Below are 22,163 nucleotides of genomic sequence, written 5' to 3' on the forward strand. Positions count from 1 at the left end.
AAGGTGTAGCATGGTGCAACAAGGTGTGGCATGGTAGCATGGTGTAGCATGGTAGCATGGTGTAGCATGGTAGCATGGTGTAGCATGGTGTAGCATGGTGTAACAAGGTGTGGCATGGTAGCATGGTGTAGCATGGTGTAGCATGGTGTAACAAGGTGTAGCATGGTGCAACAAGGTGTGGCATGGTAGCATGGTGTAGCATGGTGTAGCATGGTGTAGCATGGTGTAACAAGGTGTAGCATGGTGCAACAAGGTGTGGCATGGTAGCATGGTGTAGCATGGTGTAGCATGGTGTAACAAGGTGTAGCATGGTGCAACAAGGTGTGGCATGGTAGCATGGTGTAGCATGGTAGCATGGTGTAGCATGGTGTAGCATGGTGTAACAAGGTGTAGCATGGTGTAACAAGGTGTGGCATGGTAGCATGGTGTAGCATGGTGTAGCATGGTGTAACAAGGTGTAGCATGGTGCAACAAGGTGTGGCATGGTAGCATGGTGTAGCATGGTGTAGCATGGTGTAACAAGGTGTGGCATGGTAGCATGGTGTAGCATGGTGTAGCATGGTGTAGCATGGTGTAGCATGGTGTAACAAGGTGTAGCATGGTGCAACAAGGTGTGGCATGGTAGCATGGTAGCATGGTAGCAAAGGGGCTTTATTACAGACAGAGAGCCTCTAGAGGCAGAGCGAGAGAGAGAGAGAGAGAGAGAGCAAGAGAGACAGAGAGAAAGGGACTGAAAGTGACAGAAAGATACAGTATATATATATTTCTGTCCTATAAATATAACAGAAATATAAACGCAATATGTAAAGTGTTGGTCCCATGTTTCATGAGCTGAAATAAAAGATCCCAGAAATGTTCCGTACGCACAAAAAGCATATTTCTCTCAAATTTCTTCCACAAATGTGACTCGTTTCAGGAAACTAGGCATATGTCGCGTGTCACTACTTGACACGAGTGCCATTTGAACGTAAACTTTTTTTTAAAATCAAAAGGCGTTTTTGGCAGAAATACCTTCTGGAACATTAACCTTTATGTGCCTTAACAACAAACTTGTATACCATCTGTAAATACGAATAAAATTGTTAAATTATGAGCCTAGTTTGTTTAGCCATGGAAAAAGACAGCAACCTTTCTGATAGCCATGATTGGCTGAGATAATGAATGGGCAGGACATGCCGAGAGATGAGTTCGGATTGGTTTGGCATGTAGCACGCTTCTGTCTATGATGTATGCGTAGGTAATCTTTTCTAACGCAGCCTTTTTGAAATATATCACGTAGTAGAACTGCATAAGTGTTGCTCTCCACTTTCTGGAGGACTGAGTTTTGAAATCAGTGGAATTAGACTGTGATAGCTAAGGAGATGGAGAAAATTCTGGCATTTGATTGCAAATATGCAGACGGAGTTGAAAAAAGAACACAGAATGCTCCGGATTACATATTCAAACTAAGGGCAACCATGGCATCCGTGGCAGAGAGGGAGAAGCGTCCATCCATGTATACGGGTAAGATAGTCTAGCTAGCTACAATTTCAGATTCAGAATTTAATATTATTCGTATCTCAGAGCCATTTGCATTGCTAGTTATAGCCTAATGTTAGCTAGCTAGCTAACATTGAACCTAGTTGGTTAGCTACCTGCAGATTCATGCAGGGTAGTAACGTTATGAGTTGGGATTATGGTTCATTGTCAAAACAAAAGACTCCACTATGCAAGTAATTATTTCAATAGAATGTTTATGATGTCACTGCGACAACTGTCGATAGACATAGCTGGTAAATTCGCTCTGGTTATCTACTCCGATTTCAGAGCTGACTATCCCTGAACTTCTGAGCAACAACCCTCTTTCAAACTCTCTTGGTGTTTTCATCTTATTTGAAAATGTGCATCTTTGCTTTAGAATGTTGAACTAAACATGTTTTTACTGACTAGTTCACTTAACTAGAATGATCACTGCTTCAGACAGTTGTGGTGGGACATTAGAACCAATGAAAATATAAATGTATTGAAGATATACTGCAGAATATCCCACAGCTGTGTCTGTTGGGCATTTTTAGTCATTTTAGCAGACGCTCTTATCCAGAGCGACTTACAGTTAGTGAGTGCATGCATTTTCATACTGGCCCCCCGTGGGAATCGAACCCACAACCCCGGCGTTGCAAACGCCATGCTGTACCAACTGAGCTACACGAGACACACCACTGGTATGTAATATGTTGGTTGTATATCTGGTCTGTATCACCTGAATGGATGGACCAACCTAAGTTGTGGTCTTTCATATATAGAACAGACCACAGGACCAACCTAAGTTGAGAGCTGTGTTCGAATACTCATACTAACCGCACTAACCGTACTATTTGTGACGTAAATTGAGTATGTAGTATGCTTATTGGTCATAGTGTGGATATAGTTAGTATGCCAAAAGTTCCCGGATGTCGTAATAAATTTGGCAAATTACGAAGTATACAAGTAGTGGACACTATTGCTGTGATTTGAGGGCCCATAATGCAATTCTTCAGAAAATGGGCGTGGCATCACAACATTTTCAGATTTGAAAAAAACGTCGGAAAATGTGCAGCTGAAGCGAATACAAATTCATTGTTTTAACTAATTATGACAAATGTTAAGAAAATGTTGAGCAATGTAATAAAGTAATGACTTTTCAAATAAGTTTCGCTACACCTTATGTTGGCTGACAATTTGTTAGCTACTCTATCCTTACGAACTGCATAGCATTACAGTATGTACCGGTATGTTAGCTAGTTACCATCCTAAGTAACGTTAGTTGGCTACTAATACATCGAACTTGCCAGGCGGTATATTAACTATGATCTAACGAACTACCCAACGTTTATTGATTTGATTATTCACGTCATTTTTAGCTAAGTGGTATAGTCGTTATGAGTTCTCAATGGACATTGTTAATTCTGGCCATCTACTCCGATTTCAGAGCACTCTCGTCTGAGTGTCCCAGAGCGCAGAATAACTGATACATTTACAAACGCTCAACATCCGTTGAATATGGCCGTTGTCAGTAAACATCGGCAAAATCAAGCGTAATTAAATTGTTGCCAGCAGCATACGTAAAAATGTATGCACACATGACTGTAAGTCGCTTTGGATAAAAGCGTCTGCTAAATGGCATAAAATTATTATTATTAGCACAGTTGCAGTCACCAATGCACATTGGATAACATAAAAACAACCTAACCAGCTCTGTAAGGGCGAGTAAAATGGTCAGAGTGAGCTGTTCTCTCATTTTTGTCTGGAAGTATCTAGCAAGCTATTCAACGTTAGCCAGTTAGCTTGGGTGCTTGACTGCTGTTAGGTCAGAACGCTCGGATCAACCCTACTCCTCGGCCAGAGCATCCAGAATGCGCTCCGAGAGCGAACCGCTCTGAATTTACGAATGGCCAATCTGAGAACGCTCTGAGTTTATGAACGCCCAGAGCACACTCTGGCACTCCAGATTGAATTTACGAACACACCCGTAGTATAAACCAGCCTTTAGTCTTGAAATCTTTGGTTGTTTAGCACATGGCCTCACATGTGAATCCTTAAAGAGCTGGGTGGGGCTAAGGCTTTAGAGAGTGTGAACGATGCTGAATGGGTGTTTACAAAGAAGAGCTCTCCAGTAGGTTTACCAAAACATTCAAGGGCCATTTTCTCAAAAGTGAGGTTACAAGTTTATCAACTTTCAAAGCAGAATTTCTTTCTCATTGTTCCTCAACTGTAGTGTACGATAAACAATTTTCAAGCTCTGAGTCTCTACTTTTATCCAATGTAAAAACACAATTTCAAATGTTGCTACATAAGACCGAATCGAGCCGGTCGGTCACAAATGTGTTTACATCCCTGTTAGTGAGCATTTATCCTTTGCCAAGATAATCCATCCACCTGACAGGTGTGGCATATCAAGAAGCTGATTAAACAGGATGATCATTACACATACACAGTGCAATTCTGAGTGTCAACTGCAGTGCCTTGCAAAAGTATTCATCCCCCTTGGCGTTTTCCCTATTTTGTTGCATTACAACATGTAATTTAAATGGATTTTTATTTGGATTTCATTTAATGGACATACACAAAATAGTACAAATTGGTGAAGTGAAATGAAAAAAATTACTTGTTTCAACAAATGTATAGAAAATAAATAACGGAAAAGTGGTGCTTATATACGTATTCACCCCCCTTTGCTATGAAGCCCCTAAATAATCTGGTGCAACCAATTACCTTCAGAAGTCACATAATTAGCTAAATAAAGTCCACCTTTGTGCAATCTAAGTCTCACATGATCTCAGTATAAACCATCCTTCTTTGGTCTGTCTTCAGACTTCACAGTATATCCCTCCTTCGTTGCATTATTATTTATTTTTTTACATTTTAGTCATTTAGCAGACGCTCTTATCCAGAGCGACTTACATGAGCAATTAGGGTTAAGTGCCTTGCTTAAGGGCACATCGACAGATTTTTCACCTAGTCGGCTCAGGGATTAGAACCAGCGACCTTTCGGTTACTGGCACAACACTCTTACCAACTAAGCTACCTGCCGCCCTCTATGGTCTGGCTTCAGACTTCAGAGCATATACCACCCTTCTATGGTCTGTCTTCAGACTTCAGAGCATATACCACCCTTCTATGGTCTGTCTTCAGACTTCACAGTATATCCATCCTTCTTTGCCTTGGGAAAGCTGATTTTGTTTTACAGCATTCCTGCTGCGTTGGTTGTCTGCGAAGCTTTGCAGACAGAGTAGATGTTGAATTTTTCTAAAATGTCTATCATTACTGTAACAATGTACGCTGGGAATCGGGAAGCGAATACAGGGAGTGCATTTAATGAATAATGAAACATGGAACAAAACAAGAGTAGCGTCCAGACAGGGACAGAGTAACAGAATCAATAACCCCTGGGGAACGAAACAAAGGGAGTGATATATATAGGGGAGGTAATCAGGAAGGTGATGGAGTCCAGGTGAGTCTGATGAGGCGCTTGTGAGCGTAACGATGGTGACAGGTCTCCGTAATAAAGGGCAGCCTGGTGACCTAGAGGCCAGACCGGGAGTATACGTGACAATTACGGCTTGATGATTGTGGAAAGACAAAAAGGAGATGGAAAGTGAAATAATGCATTTACGCTGTGGCATCCAGTCTCAACACAGTGTGCTTTTGCCAGCATGCTGGTAAAAAGCTTGCTAGCTAACAGTCACACCACAGATGAAAGGTTACCAGTATCTAATGGTCACACCACAGATGAAAGGTTACCAGTATCTAACCGTCACGCCACAGATTAAAGGTTACCAGTATCTAACAGTCACACCACAGATGAAAGGTTACCAGTATCTAACAGTCACGCCACAGATGAAAGGTTACCAGTAACTAACAGTCACGCCACATATGAAAGGTTACCAGTATCTAACAGTCACACCACAGATGAAAGGTTACCAGTAACTAACAGTCACGCCACATATGAAAGGTTACCAGTATCTAACAGTCACACCACAGATGAAAGGTTACCAGTATCTAACAGTCACGCCACAGATGAAAGGTTACCAGTATCTAACAGTCACGCCACAGATGAAAGGTTACCAGTATCTAACAGTCACACCACAGATGAAAGGTTACCAGTAACTAACAGTCACGCCACATATGAAAGGTTACCAGTATCTAACAGTCACACCACAGATGAAAGGTTACCAGTATCTAACAGTCACGCCACAGATGAAAGGTTACCAGTATCTAACAGTCACGCCACAGATGAAAGGTTACCAGTATCTAACAGTCACACCACAGATAAAAGGTTACCAGTATCTAACAGTCACGCCACAGATGAAAGGTTACCAGTATCTAACAGTCACGCCACAGATTAAAGGTTACCAGTATCTAACAGTCACACCACAGATGAAAGGTTACCAGTATCTAACAGTCACGCCACAGATGAAAGGTTACCAGTATCTAACAGTCACGCCACAGATGAAAGGTTACCAGTATCTAACAGTCACGCCACAGATGAAAAGTTACCAGTATCTAACAGTCACGCCACAGATGAAAGGTTACCAGTATCTAACAATCACACCACAGATGAAAGGTTACCAGTATCTAACAATCACACCACAGATGAAAGGTTACCAGTATCTAACAGTCACACCACAGGGGGGTGGGGGGGGGACCAGTAACTTCATGATCAAACTTCATCAATGTACTAGTTACAGTCATTTTTCATACTTTGGTGACTTTGAACTGGTTTCATCCAAATATCATCCAATTTGATGAAAAACGAGATTTCCACTGTTTGGGACCTTAAACACATTTATTACTGTAAGAAAACATCGGTATTATCTTAGTTAACACAAATGTACTGATATACTTAGTTATCACAAACATAGCAATATATTTATATTACAGACAGACTGCCGGCAGCACATAACATTTAACATTTAACACAACCCAGACACATTTCATTAATGCAAACAAACACAAGATATTATACATAATTTAACAAAAACATGCACTAATATATCTACTGTATATTACAGACAGACTACAGGCAACAAAACACGTTTAACACAACTCGTTAAGAGGCTAGCGAACGGATGATATGGTTTGAATGATTTATGAGATTGGTAGAATGCCGAACACTGAACAAGGGCCTCAGCAACGTAACATAACAGGTTTTTCCATATTTGAGCAAAAGCATTTTTGTAGTTCTCTGAGGTGTTTGTGTTCTTCTAATATTAATCTAGTCCCAGATGTAGCAATGACCTCATAGACAGAACTATACATCCTAGATGTAGTAATGACCTCATAGACAGAACTATACATCCTAGATGTAGTAATGACCTCATAGACAGAACTATACATCCTAGATGTAGTAATGACCTCATAGAACTATACATCCTAGATGTAGTAATGACCTCATAGACAGAACTATACATCCTAGATGTAGTAATGACCTCATAGACAGAACTATACATCCTAGATGTAGTAATGACCTCATAGACAGAACTCTACATCCTAGATGTAGTAATGACCTCATAGAACTATACATCCTAGATGTAGTAATGACCTCATAGAACTATACATCCTAGATGTAGTAATGACCTCATAGACAGAACTATACATCCTAGATGTAGTAATGACCTCATAGAACTATACATCCTAGATGTAGTAATGACCTCATAGACAGAACTATACATCCTAGATGTAGTAATGACCTCATAGAACTATACATCCTAGATGTGGTAATGACCTCATAGAACTATACATCCTAGATGTAGTAATGACCTCATAGACAGAACTATACATCCTAGATGTGGTAATGACCTCATAGAACTATATATCCTAGATGTAGTAATGACCTCATAGACAGAACTATACATCCTAGATGCAGCAATGACGTCATAGACAGAACTATACATCCTAGATGTAGTAATGACCTCATAGACAGAACTATACATCCTAGATGTAGTAATGACCTCATAGAACTATACATCCTAGATGTGGTAATGACCTCATAGAACTATACATCCTAGATGTGGTAATGACCTCATAGAACTATACATCCTAGATGTAGTAATGACCTCATAGAACTATACATCCTAGATGTGGTAATGACCTCATAGAACTATACATCCTAGATGTAGTAATGACCTCATAGACAGAACTATACATCTTAGATGTGGTAATGACCTCATAGAACTATACATCCTAGATGTAGTAATGACCTCATAGACAGAACTATACATCCTAGATGCAGCAATGACGTCATAGACAGAACTATACATCCTAGATGTAGTAATGACCTCATAGACAGAACTATACATCCTAGATGTAGTAATGACCCGTTTTCTTAACCTGCCTTCACCCAAGCTCATCTCCATCTCAGTGTGAGGAAGGTGAGGAGCAGAACGTTAATCTTGATCACGTAATGAGTAGTTATGTCCCTGCATTATTTGTGGATCAGTGATTCTACAGTCCAATTGCAATGTAGTCAGTCTCAAACACGTATTGTGACTTCTCACCCCATTGGTTCTGTATCTGTCTCTCTCTCCATCTCCCCAGCCTGCCACCAAGGAAGGTGGTCTGCCCATGCAAGTGGGCAACAAGACAGAGTGTGGCCTGCTGGGCCTGGTGCTGGACCTGAAGAGAGACTATCAACCCATCCGCAACCAGATTCCAGAGGAGAACCTCTACAAGGTCTACACACCTTTATTATTGGGGCTATCTATCATACTGCTGTCCTAGCAACACATCCACACCATGGTGGTAGTGGTGGTGGTGATGGACGTGGTGGTGGTGATGTTGGTGGTGATGGTGGTGGTGGTGGTGAAGATGGTGGTGGTGGTGATGGTGGTGGTGGTGAAGATGGTGGTGGTGGTGATGGACGTGGTGGTGGTGGTGGTGGTGGTGGTGGTGAAGATGGTGGTGGTGGTGGTGATGGTGGTGGTGATGGACGTGGTGGTGGTGATGGACGTGGTGGTGGTGATGGTGGTGGTGATGGACATGGTGGTGGTGATGGTGGTGGTGGTGGTGAAGATGGTGGTGGTGGTGGTGATGGTGGTGGTGATGGACGTGGTGGTGGTGATGGTGGTGGTGGTGGTGAAGATGGTGGTGGTGATGGTGGTGGTGGTGGTGATGGACGTGGTGATGGTGGTGGTGGTGGTGGTGGTGATGGACGTGGTGGTGGTGATGGTGGTGGTGGTGGTGAAGATGGTGGTGGTGGTGGTGATGGTGGTGGTGATGGACGTGGTGGTGGTGATGGACGTGGTGGTGGTGATGGTGGTGGTGATGGACATGGTGGTGGTGAAGATGGTGGTGGTGATGATGGACGTGGTGGTGGTGATGGACGTGGTGGTGGTGGTAGTGGTGTTGGTGAAGATGGTGGTGGTGGTGGTGGTGATGATGATAGTGGTGGTGGTGATGGTAGTAATGGTGGGGTGGTGATGGAGGTGGTGGTGATGGTGTTTTTCTATTTATATAAAGTTGTTATAATTCTAATTCTGTCTCTAATTCTAATTGAACCAGGTGTACACCTTCAACTCGGTCAGGAAGTCCATGTCCACTGTCATCAAATTATCAGACGGAAGCTTCAGGATGTACAGCAAGGGTGCCTCCGAGATCGTCCTGAAGAAGTGAGTGGTTCACAGCTGGGTGTGATACCATAGATGTCTTCAGTTTCCAGCTCCCAATCCAGAAAGGAATGCAACCCTTAGCCTCTACCCCTTATGCATTTGTAGAGATGTGAGATGAGATACAATTCTCTTTGATCTCTTTCGCAGAAGCCCTGAGAAGCTAGGGGTTGACTTGACAGAAGCCCTGAGGAGCTAGGGGTTGACTTGGCAGAAGCCCTGAGGAGCTAGGGTTGACTTGGCAGAAGCCCTGAGGAGCTAGGGGTTGACTTGGCAGAAGCCCTGAGGAGCTAGGGGTTGACTTGGCAGAAGCCCTGAGGAGCTAGGGGTTGACTTGACAGAAGCCCTGAGGAGCTAGGGGTTGACTTGACAGAAGCCCTGAGGAGCTAGGGGTTGACTTGACAGAGGCCCTGAGGAGCTAGGGGTTGACTTAATAATATGTCATTTAGCAGACGCTTTTATCCAAAGCGACTTACAGTCATGTGTGCATACATTTTTACGTATGGGTGGTCCCGGGGATCGAACCCACTACCTTGGCATTACAAGCACCATGCTCTACCAGCTGAGCTACAGAGGCCCTGAGGAGCTAGAGGGTGATTTGGGGGAGGCCCTGAGGAGCTAGAGGGTGATTTGGGGGAGGCCCTGAGGAGCTAGAGGGTGATTTGGGGGAGGCCCTGAGGAGCTAGAGGGTGATTTGGGGGAGGCCCTGAGGAGCTAGAGGGTGATTTGGGGGAGGCCCTGAGGAGCTAGAGGGTGATTTGGGGGAGGCCCTGAGGAGCTAGAGGGTGATTTGGGGGAGGCCCTGAGGAGCTAGAGGGTGATTTGGGGGAGGCCCTGAGGAGCTAGAGGGTGATTTGGGGGAGGCCCTGAGGAGCTAGAGGGTGATTTGGGGGAGGCCCTGAGGAGCTAGAGGGTGATTTGGGGGAGGCCCTGAGGAGCTAGAGGGTGATTTGGCAGAGGCCCTGAGGAGCTAGAGGGTGATTTGGGGGAGGCCCTGAGGAGCTAGAGGGTGATTTGGGGGAGGCCCTGAGGAGCTAGAGGGTGATTTGGGGGAGGCCCTGAGGAGCTAGAGGGTGATTTGGCAGAGGCCCTGAGGAGCTAGAGGGTGATTTGGGGGAGGCCCTGAGGAGCTAGAGGGTGATTTGGGGGAGGCCCTGAGGAGCTAGAGGGTGATTTGGGGGATTGATTGCAGCTACAAGTACTGGATTAATGATATTCATCACTGATCTACTCAAGGCTTTAGTTTTGCTTGCTTTCGTATTGTGGTGCTAAAACTCGGAATGACATTACCTAGGCTATTACCCTAAACTCTAACCCCTGACCTCTAACCTCTAACCTTTGCCCCTCTGTCCCCCCAGGTGCACAAAGATCCTGAACAAGGAAGGCGAGCCGCGGGTGTTCCGTCCCCGGGACAAGGACGAAATGGTGAAGAAGGTGATCGAGCCGATGGCGTGTGACGGGCTGCGGACCATCTGCGTGGCATACCGTGACTTTCCTGCCGACCCAGAACCCCTCTGGGACAACGAGAACGACATCCTCAATGAGCTGACGGCCGTCTGCGTGGTCGGCATAGAGGACCCTGTCAGACCAGAGGTAGGGGGTGTGTCTGCATGGTCGGGGTAGAGGACCCTGTAAGACCAGAGGTAGGGGGTGTGTCTACGGGGTCGGGGTAGAGGACCCTGTCAGACCAGAGGTAGGGGGTGTGTCTACGTGGTCGGGGTAGAGGACCCTGTCAGACCAGAGGTAGGGGGTGTGTCTACGTGGTCGGGGTAGAGGACCCTGTCAGGCCTAGAGGTAGGGGGTGTGTCTACGTGGTCGGGGTAGAGGACCCTGTCAGACCAGAGGTAGGGGGTGTGTCTACGTGGTCGGGGTAGAGGACCCTGTCAGACCAGAGGTAGGGGGTGTTTCTACGTGGTCGGGGTAGAGGACCCTGTCAGACCAGAGGTAGGGGGTGTGTCTACGTGGTCGGGGGTAGAGGACCCTGTCAGACCAGAGGTAGGGGGTGTGTCTACGTGGTCGGGGTAGAGGACCCTGTCAGACCAGAGGTAGGGGGTGTTTCTACGTGGTCGGGGTAGAGGACCCTGTCAGACCAGAGATAGGGGGTGTGTCTACGTGGTCGGGGTAGAGGACCCTGTCAGACCAGAGGTAGGGGGTGTGTCTACGTGGTCGGGGTAGAGGACCCTGTCAGACCAGAGGTAGGGGGTGTGTCTACGTGGTCGGGGTAGAGGACCCTGTCAGACCAGAGGTAGGGGGTGTGTCTGCATGGTCGGGGTAGAGGACCCTGTCAGACCCAATGATATGTAGTAGCCCTAGATGACTAACAGGGGCACTGTTTTGAATCCACCGCACTGCCATTTGAGCACTACTTCTCCATTCTAAAAAATATTTTAGAAGCTATAGAAATACATGTATTAATGTCTACATTAGTTTTGACACGTTTATTCTGTTACAGACGCCTTAATGTATACTGATGTTATAATGTTTACTGATGTTATATACTGATGTTATAATGTATACTGATGTTATAATGTATACTGATGTTATAATGTATACTGATGTTATATACTGATGTTATAATGTATACTGATGTTATATACTGATGTTATAATGTATACTGATGTTATAATGTATACTGATGTTATAATGTATACTGATGTTATAATGTATACTGATGTTATATACTGATGTTATAATGTATACTGATGTTATATACTGATGTTTTAATGTATACTGATGTTATAATGTATACTGATGTTATAATGTATACTAATGTTATAATGTATACTGATGTTATATACTGATGTTATAATGTATACTGATGTTATAATGTATACGGATGTTATATACTGATGTTATAATATATTCTGATGTTATAATGTATACTGATGTTATAATGTATACTGATGTTATAATGTATACTGATGTTATAATGTCTACTGATGTTATATACTGATGTTATAATGTATACTGATGTTATAATGTATACTGATGTTATAATGTATACTGTTATATACTGATGTTATAATGTATACTGATGTTATAATGTTTACTGATGTTATAATGTATACTGATGTTATATACTGATGTTATAATGTATACTGATGTTATAATGTATACTGATGTTATAATGTATACTGATGTTATAATATATACTGATGTTATAATGTATACTGATGTTATAATGTATACTGATGTTATAATGTATACTGATGTTATAATGTATACTGATGTTATATGGGGCGGAAGGTAGCTTTTTTGGTTAAGAGCGTTGGGCCAGTAATCGAAAGGTTGCTGGTTCGAATCCCCGAGCCGACTAGGTGAAAAAATCTGTCGATGTGCCCTTGAGCAAGGCACTTAACCCTAATTGCTCCTGTAAGTCGCTCTGGATAAGAGCGTCTGCTAAATGACTAAAATGTAAATGTAAATGTTATATACTGATGTTATGTTTACTGATGTTATAATGTATACTGATGTTATAATGTATACTGATATTATAATGTATACTGATGTTATAATGTATACTGATATTATAATGTATACTGATGTTATAATGTATACTGATGTTATAATGTATACTGATGTTATAATGTATACTGATGTTATAATGTATACTGATGTTATATACTGATGTTTTAATGTATACTGATGTTATAATGTATACTGATGTTATAATGTATACTGATGTTATAATGTATACTAATGTTATAATGTATACTGATGTTATATACTGATGTTATAATGTATACTGATGTTATAATGTATACGGATGTTATAATGTATACTGATGTTATAATGTATACTGATGTTTTAATGTATACTGATGTTATAATGTATACTGATGTTATAATGTATACTGATGTTATAATGTATACTAATGTTATAATGTATACTGATGTTATATACTGATGTTATAATGTATACTGATGTTATAATGTATACGGATGTTATATACTGATGTTATAATATATACTGATGTTATAATGTATACTGATGTTATAATGTATACTGATGTTATAATGTATACTGATGTTATAATGTCTACTGATGTTATATACTGATGTTATAATGTATACTGATGTTATAATGTATACTGATGTTATAATGTATACTGATGTTATATACTGATGTTATAATGTATACTGATGTTATAATGTTTACTGATGTTATATACTGATGTTATAATGTATACTGATGTTATAATATATATTGATGTTATAATGTATTCTGATGTTATAATGTATACTGATGTTATAATGTATACTGATGTTATAATGTATACTGATGTTATATATTGACGTTATAATGTATACTGATGTTATAATGTTTACTGATGTTATATACTGATGTTATAATGTATACTGATGTTATAATGTTTACTGATGTTATATACTGATGTTATAATGTATACTGATGTTATAATATATATTGATGTTATAATGTATTCTGATGTTATAATGTATACTGATGTTATAATGTATTCTGATGTTATAATGTATACTGATGTTATAATGTATACTGATGTTATAATGTATACTGATGTTATAATGTATACTGATGTTATAATGTATACTGATGTTATAATGTTTACTGATGTTATATACTGATGTTATAATGTATACTGATGTTATAATATATATTGATGTTATAATGTATTCTGATGTTATAATGTATACTGATGTTATAATGTATACTGATGTTATAATATATATTGATGTTATAATGTATTCTGATGTTATAATGTATACTGATGTTATAATGTATACTGATGTTATAATGTTTACTGATGTTATATACTGATGTTATAATGTATACTGATGTTATAATGTATACTGATGTTATAATGTATACTGATGTTATAATATATACTGATGTTATAATATATACTGATGTTATAATGTATGCTGATGTTATAATGTATACTGATGTTATAATGTATACTGATGTTATAATATATACTGATGTTATAATGTATACTGATGTTATAATGTATACTGATGTTATAATGTATACTGATGTTATAATGTATACTGATGTTATATGGGGCGGAAGGTAGCTTTTTGGTTAAGAGCGTTGGGCCAGTAATCGAAAGGTTGCTGGTTCGAATCCCCGAGCCGACTAGGTGAAAAATCTGTCGATGTGCCCTTGAGCAAGGCACTTAACCCTAATTGCTCCTGTAAGTCGCTCTGGATAAGAGCGTCTGCTAAATGACTAAAATGTAAATGTAAATGTTATATACTGATGTTATGTTTACTGATGTTATAATGTATACTGATGTTATAATGTATACTGATATTATAATGTATACTGATGTTATAATGTATACTGATATTATAATGTATACTGATGTTAGATACTGATGTTATAATGTATACTGATGTTATAATGTATAATGATGTTATATACTGATGTTATAATGTATAATGATGTTATAAGGTATACTGATGTTATAATATATATTGATGTTATAATGTATTCTGATGTTATAATGTATACTGATGTTATAATGTATACTGATGTTATAATGTATACTGATGTTATATATTGACGTTATAATGTATACTGATGTTATATACTGACGTTATAATGTATACTGATGTTATAATGTAAACTGATGTTATATATTGATGTTATAATGTATACTGATGTTATAATGTATACTGATGTTATACTGTATACTGATGTTATATACTGATGTTATAATATATACTGATGTTATAATGTATACTGATGTTATAATATATACTGATGTTATAATGTATACTGATGTTATCATGTATACTGATGTTATAAGGTATACTGATGTTTTATACTGACGTTATAATGTATACTGATGTTATAATGTAAACTGATGTTATATACTGATGTTATAATGTATACTGATGTTATAATGTATACTGATGTTATACTGTATACTGATGTTATATACTGATGTTATAATATATACTGATGTTATAATGTATACTGATGTTATAATATATACTGATGTTATAATGTATACTGATGTTATCATGTATACTGATGTTATAATGTATACTAATGTTATATACTGATGTTATAATGTATACTGATGTTATAATGTATACTGATGTTATAATGTATACTGATGTTATATACTGATGTTATAATATATACTGATGTTATGATGTATACTGATGTTATAATGTATACTGATGTTATATACTGATGTTATAATGCATAAACTGGGTTAGGGTTAGGGTCAGCACTTAGGCAATGAATCAGCACAGAGGAGAGAGAGAGAGAGAGAGAGAGAGAGAGAGAGAGAGAGAGAGAGAGAGAGAGAGAGAGAGAGAGAGAGAGAGAGAGAGAGAGAGAGAGAGAGAGAGAGAGAGAGAGAGAGAGAGAGAGAGAGAGAGAGAGAGAGAGAGAGAGAGAGAGAGAGAGAGAGAGAGAGAGAGAGAGAGAGAGAGAGAGAGAGAGAGAGAGAGAGAGAGAGAGAGAGAGAGAGAGAGAGCTCAAAGACATTGCTCCTCCATTTTTCAGTATGTTCTTACAAAAAATAGAGTTAAATACATTTTGATTTTCTGGCAGGGACATATACAGGATGCTACCTTCCACAGCATAACCTTCATTCCAAACCAAAACTGCAAACCTACAACCTGAGTTTGGACGGAATTACCTGGACTTACCTGGAAGGCTTTCTACTACCAAGGATTACTATTCCCAAGCTATACAGCAAATGCTCTGGCAAACAAACAGAAACCTGAAAACACCATCCAACCTGGAACTGACTGAGTCATGTTTAGTCTGAAGCTATGTTTCTACTTTCAAAAACCAAGAAGAAAAATACATCACAATGATATATTTTATTTTAAAAGGACTGAATGCTAAGGCTACCAAGCTTGCTAGTACAAAGAGATACAACTTCAATTAGCACTGACGTGTGAAGTGAGAGTTGTCAAAGCCCTTGAGCCCAACAATGGCAGGAGAGTCGCACAGTCTACCCCAACCAAATGGAGAGGCCTTAGAAGCACCCTCCCGCTGTTCAGAGGGAATTAAAATACAGAACCCTCTGAATGTAAAGAATGATAAGACACGAAAAGAGTACAAAATGAAGCTCCTTATGGAAATTCAGGAGACACTTTTTGCTGACTTTTATAAAAATGGGAACATAAGCAACCTTATCTTTCACACAGACCATCCCCTGACATGGCACAGTGCTATACTAGCACACTACCCCTCTGTTAAGAGGTGTTAGCGATAGGTGGAAACTCAGGATACTAGACAACGAGGACTCTGAGTCAGCTAATATATAGTTGAAGTCGGAAGTTTGCATACACTTTGGTTGGAGTCAATAAAACTTGTTTTTCAACCACTCCACACATTTCTTGTCAACACACTATAGTTTTGGCAAGTCGGTTAAGACATCTACTTTGTGCATGACTCAAGTAATTTTCCCAACAATTGTTTACAGACAGGCTATTTCACTTATAATTCGCTGTATCACAATTCCAGTGGGTCAGAAGTTTACATACACTAAGTTGACTATGACAGCTTTGAAAAATTCCAGAAAATGATGTCATGGCTTTAGAAGCTTCTGATAGGCTAATTGACATCATTTGAGTCAATTGGAGCTGTACATGTGGATGTATTTCAAGGCCTACCTTCAAACTCAGTGCCTCTTTGCTTGACATCATGGGAAAATCAAAAGAAATCAGCCAAGACCTGGTGACCTTGACCTCCACAATTCTGGTTCATCCTTGGGAGCAATTTCCAAACGCCTGAAGGTACCACGTTCATCTGTACAAATAATAGTATGCAAGTATAAACACCATTGGAACATGCAGCCGTCATACCGCTCAGGAAGGAGACATGTTCTGTCTCCTAGAGATGAACGTACTTTGGTGCGAAAAGTGCAAATCAATCCCAGAACAACAGCAAAGGACCTTGTGAAGATGCTGGAGGAAACAGGTACAAAAGTATCTATATCCACAGTAAAACAAGTCCTACATCGACATAACCTGAAAGGCCGCTCAGCAAGGAAGAAGCCACTTCTCCAAAACCGCCATAAAAAAGCCAGACTACGGTTTGCAAATGCACATGGGGACAAAGATTGTACTTTTTGGAGAAATGTCCTCTGGTCTGATGAAACAAAAATATAACTGTTTTGCCATAATGACCATTGTTATGTTTGGAGGAAAAAGGCGGTAGCTTGCAAGCCGAAGAACACCATCCCAACCATGAAGCACGGGGGTGGCAGCATCATGCTGTGTGGGTGCTTTGAGGCAGGAGGGACTGGTGCATTTCACAAAATAGATGGCATCATGAGGAAGGAAAATTATGTGGATATATTGAAGCAACATCTCAAGACATCAGTCAGGAAGTTAAAGCTTGGTCGCAAATGGGTCTTCCAAATGGACAATGACCAAAGCATACTTCCAAAGTTGTGGCAAAATGGCTTAAGGACAACAAAGTCAAGGTATTGGAGTGGCCATCACAAAGCCCTGACCTCAATCCTATAGTACATTTGTGGGGCAGAACTGAAAAAGCATGTGTGAGCAAGGAGGCCTACAAACCTGACTCAGTTACACCAGCTCTGTCAGGAGGACTGGGCCAAAATTCACCCAACCTATTGTGGGAAGCTTGTGGAAGATTACCCGAAAAGTTTGACCCAAGTTAAACAATTTTAAAGACAATGCTACCAAATACTAATTGAGTGTGTGTAAACTTCTGACCCACTGGAAATGTGATGAAAGAAATCAAAGCTGAAATAAATAATTCTCTCTTCTATTATTCTGAAATGTCATATTCTTAAAATAAAGTGGTGATCCTAACTGACATAAGACAGGGTATGTTTACTAGGATTAAATGTCAGGAATTGTGAAAAACTGAGTTTAAATGTATTTGGCTAAGGTGTATGTAAACTTCCGACTTCAACTGTAAATCTCTATATATCTGGAACAGTATTGGTACAGGGCAACCCCAAACAGTTTCAGCTGGACTTTCACCTAATCAACGAAATAGCTCAGCAGGAGAAGCTCTCCCTTGAGAAAGATACCCCTACCCCGAGCGGGTCAGACCAGACCTCTTCATTAAACAACCCCACAGACGAGCAACCCCAAGCGGAAAGTCAACCTCCCAGCACAGAGTACTACTCCCTCATTGAAATGAAGGATAAATTCACCCAGCTGGAGGTAAGGCAGGTGGAGCTGGAACAGCAGGTGAACACACTCCAGTCAGCACAGACCCAGACAACAGTCCAGCACAACAACACCCCCTTAACTAGACCTGGAGAGCTGGAGGTAGAGAGAGACATGTCTGCACTCTGGACTGTGGTGAGACAACATCAACAGGAGAAAGAGCAGGAGCAGGAGAAGAACAGAGCACTAGAGGAGAGGATCAGAGTGCTGGAGGAGAAGGTGAGAACAATGACAGGTCACAGAGAACAACCCATTAGAGAGCTGGCCACCCCAGCAGAGAAGCCAGCAGAACAGCCCACCTCAGATCCTGGCCAAAGTCTCGACACCGCAGCAGAACAGTCCACCCTAGACCCTGACCATAGCCTCGACATCACACCCAGACAAACAAATGAAGAACCCCAAGCCCTGGGGACCCCAACCCCCTCAGAGCACCCCCCCGTCAGCCACCCTGATAGCCCTCCTGACGATCCCCCCACACCCACTGAGGACATACACAAGCCACATAACTTTTTCCCAAACACACAGTGTCTAAACTCTGGTGTCCAAACACCCAGCGCGCCCTAGACCTTCTGTCTGAGGACCAACTAGGATCACCCAGCCACATAATAATACACACAGGCACAAATGACCTGAGAGCACAGCAGTAAAGGGTGGCCACAGCAATCAAGGGAGTGATAGAAAAACTTATCTCAACCCTGCTACCACGAAAAGACTTCCACCCTGCTACCACGAAAAGACTTCCACCCTGCTACCATACAGCAGGTAAAAGCAAGTATTTCCCAAATGTCTACCAGGCCCACCACTCCACCCTGGACTTGAACAGCCTTCACGACCAGGTCCACCTGTACAAGGAAGCAGTGCCCACCCCTTCGCCCGGACCCTAAACGATATTGCCCTCAACTGCAGACCCAACACCTCACACAGGAGCAACAGATCAACAGACAACCCGCCCACACCAGCGAGACACTCTCCCAGACCAGAGGGACCCCCCCCACAACGCTAGCTGTCTCTGATGCTCTAACATAAAGCTCCTCCTCCACAACGCTAGCTGTCTCTGATGCTCTAACATAAAGCTCCTCCTCCACAACGCTAGCTGTCTCTGATGCTCTAACATAAAGCTCCTCCTCCTCAACGCTAGCTAAGCTCCTCCCCCACAACGCTAGCTGCCTCTGATGCTCTAAATGAGTTGGCGCTCCTCTCACAGAGACTGCATCGTAAATGGCACCCTATTCTCTATGGGCCCTTGGCAAAAGTAGTGCACTTTGTAGGAAATAGGTTGTCATTTGGGACGCTAAGCAGATAGTGGTTGGGGCCGGTAGCTGGGTAGCTGTAGAGCTGGAACAGTGTTCTGTGTTCTCATTTACCTCTGGTTCTCCTGTGATGGTGCTAGAATGGCAGGGTGTATGAGTTTGGAGAGGAAAGCTATCCCACAGTGACCTAAACCTAGTGTGTGTGTGTGTTAGTGTGTGTGAGTGTGTGTGTGTGCGTGAGTGTGTGTGTGTGCGTACGTGCGTGCATGCGTGTGTGCGTTTGTGCGTGCATGCGTGTGTGTGTGTGTGTGTGTGTGTGTGTGTGTGTGTGTGTGTGTGTGTGTGTGTGTGTGCTTGTGTGTGTCCTGTGTGAATGAATTTGTAGTTGGGTGGTAGTAGTAATGACAGGGTCGTGGGTTCAATTCCTGTTGGGGTCATTTGTAATAAAATGTACCGTCAGTCAGTTTGGATTTACAGTGTGGGAGTGTGGGAGTGTGAGAGTGTGAGGGTGTGAGAGTGTGAGAGTGTGAGAGTGTGAGAGTGTGAGAGTGTGAGAGTGTGAGAGTGTGATAGTGTGAGGGTGTGAGAGTGTGATGGTGTGAGGGTGTGAGGGTGTGAGAGTGAGAGAGTGTGAGAGTGTGAGAGTGTGAGGGTGTGAGGGTGTGAGGGTGTGAGAGTGTGATAGTGTGAGGGTGTGAGAGTGTGATAGTGTGAGGGTGTGAGGGTGTGAGAGTGAGAGAGTGTGAGAGTGTGAGAGTGTGAGAGTGTGAGAGTGTGAGAGTGTGAGAGTGTGAGAGTTTAATAGCTAAATGTCATATTGTCTGCATGTCCCCTGCAGGTCCCCGATGCCATTATAAGGTGCCAGCGTGCGGGCATCACGGTGCGCATGGTGACAGGGGACAACATCAACACAGCCAGGGCCATCGCCATCAAGTGTGGCATCATCCACCCTGGAGAAGACTTCCTGTGTATCGACGGCAAGGAGTTCAACAGAAGGATCCGTAATGAGAAGGGAGAGGTACGCTACAGCTGAGATAGAGAGAGAGAGAGACAGAGAGAGAGAGAGAGAGAGAGAGAGAGAGAGAGAGAGAGAGAGAGAGAGAGAGAGAGAGAGAGAGAGAGAGAGAGAGAGAGAGAGAGAGAGAGAGAGACAGAGAGAGAGAGAGACAGAGAGAGAGAGAGACAGAGAGAGAGAGAGAGTATGAGAGAGAGAGAGAGAGAGAGAGAGAGAGAGAGAGAGAGAGAGAGAGAGAGAGAGAGAGAGAGACACAGAGACAGGAGAGAGAGAGAGAGAGAGAGAGAGAGAGAGAGAGACAGAGAGAGAGAGAGAGAGGGAGAGAGACAGAGAGACAGAGAGAGAGAGAGAGAGAGAGAGAGAGAGAGAGAGAGAGAGAGAGAGAGAGAGAGAGAGAGAGATGGTATACTCAGTGTATGTTCTCTCCAGGAAACATGGATAAAGGACCAGGTTCTGATAGATGTCCATTTACCCTCTCCTCTGTAGGTTGAGCAGGAGCTCATGGACAAAGTGTGGCCTAAACTGAGAGTCCTGGCTAGATCCTCCCCTACTGACAAACACACACTGGTCAAAGGTGAGGAAGAGGCCACACTTCGCTCTACTCCACTCTACTCCACTCTACTGTGCTCTATTCTGTTCATCTGAACTGAACCCCTGTGTGTTGGTTTGGGTCGTGTCTTCTAGGCATCATAGACAGCTGCTTGACAGACCAGAGACAGGTGGTGGCGGTGACAGGAGACGGGACTAACGATGGACCAGCCCTGAAGAAGGCTGACGTGGGCTTTGCCATGGTGGGACCTGGGGCTGGATGCATACTGTATCTACCATACCTTACCATACCTTACCATACTGCACAACACCACAACACCACACCACACCACACCACAACACCACACCACACCACAACACCACCACACCACACCACACCACAACACCACACCACACCACAACACCTCACCACACCACAACACCACACCACACCACAACACCACACCACACCACACCACACCACACCACACCACAACACCACCACACCACAACACCACCACACCACACCACAACACCACACCACACCACAACACCACACCACACCACAACACCTCACCACAACACCACACCACCACAACACCACAACATCACAACATCACAACACAACACACCACACCACAACACAACACCACAACACCACAACACAACACAACACCACAACACAACACCTCACCACACAACACCACAACACAACACCTCACCTCACCACACCACAACACCACAACATCACAACATCACAACACAACACACCACACCACACCACAACACAACACCACAACACCACAACACCACAACACAACACCTCACCACAACACAACACCACAACACCACCTCACCACACCACACCACAACACCACACCACAACACCAACCCAAGCAGCATCCTCATTATTACATACAGAACACCCACCTGCTGAAGCTACAGTGGAACAGGAGCGCCTCCCGGTGGACAGATGTGATACAAACAATATGGAAATACTGTGACATTGCTATTCAGGTCACTGCAATGCACTTACAGTACAATATGACGGTGCTAGTTTCACATATAAAATAAGGAATGACAAAATTAC

The 22,163-nt window shown here is 42.3% G+C and overlaps 1 protein-coding gene across 6 annotated transcripts in view; it reads left to right on the forward strand.

Annotated features, from left to right (window-relative positions):
* LOC121574694 (plasma membrane calcium-transporting ATPase 2-like) overlaps nt 1–22,163 on the forward strand; it is a 184,747-nt gene that overhangs the window by 131,374 nt on the left and 31,210 nt on the right. For all 6 annotated transcript variants that reach the window (XM_045212324.1, XM_041887232.2, XM_045212320.1 and 3 more), the window contains 6 exons: nt 8,056–8,190; nt 9,019–9,125; nt 10,481–10,715; nt 20,369–20,548; nt 21,032–21,119; nt 21,230–21,336. In XM_045212324.1, coding sequence (XP_045068259.1) covers nt 8,056–8,190; nt 9,019–9,125; nt 10,481–10,715; nt 20,369–20,548; nt 21,032–21,119; nt 21,230–21,336 — 852 coding nt within the window. The remainder of the gene's footprint in view (nt 1–8,055; nt 8,191–9,018; nt 9,126–10,480; nt 10,716–20,368; nt 20,549–21,031; nt 21,120–21,229; nt 21,337–22,163) is intronic.

This window comes from Coregonus clupeaformis, unplaced genomic scaffold (genome assembly GCF_020615455.1).
Source record: "Coregonus clupeaformis isolate EN_2021a unplaced genomic scaffold, ASM2061545v1 scaf0006, whole genome shotgun sequence".
Lineage (NCBI taxonomy): Eukaryota > Metazoa > Chordata > Actinopteri > Salmoniformes > Salmonidae > Coregonus > Coregonus clupeaformis.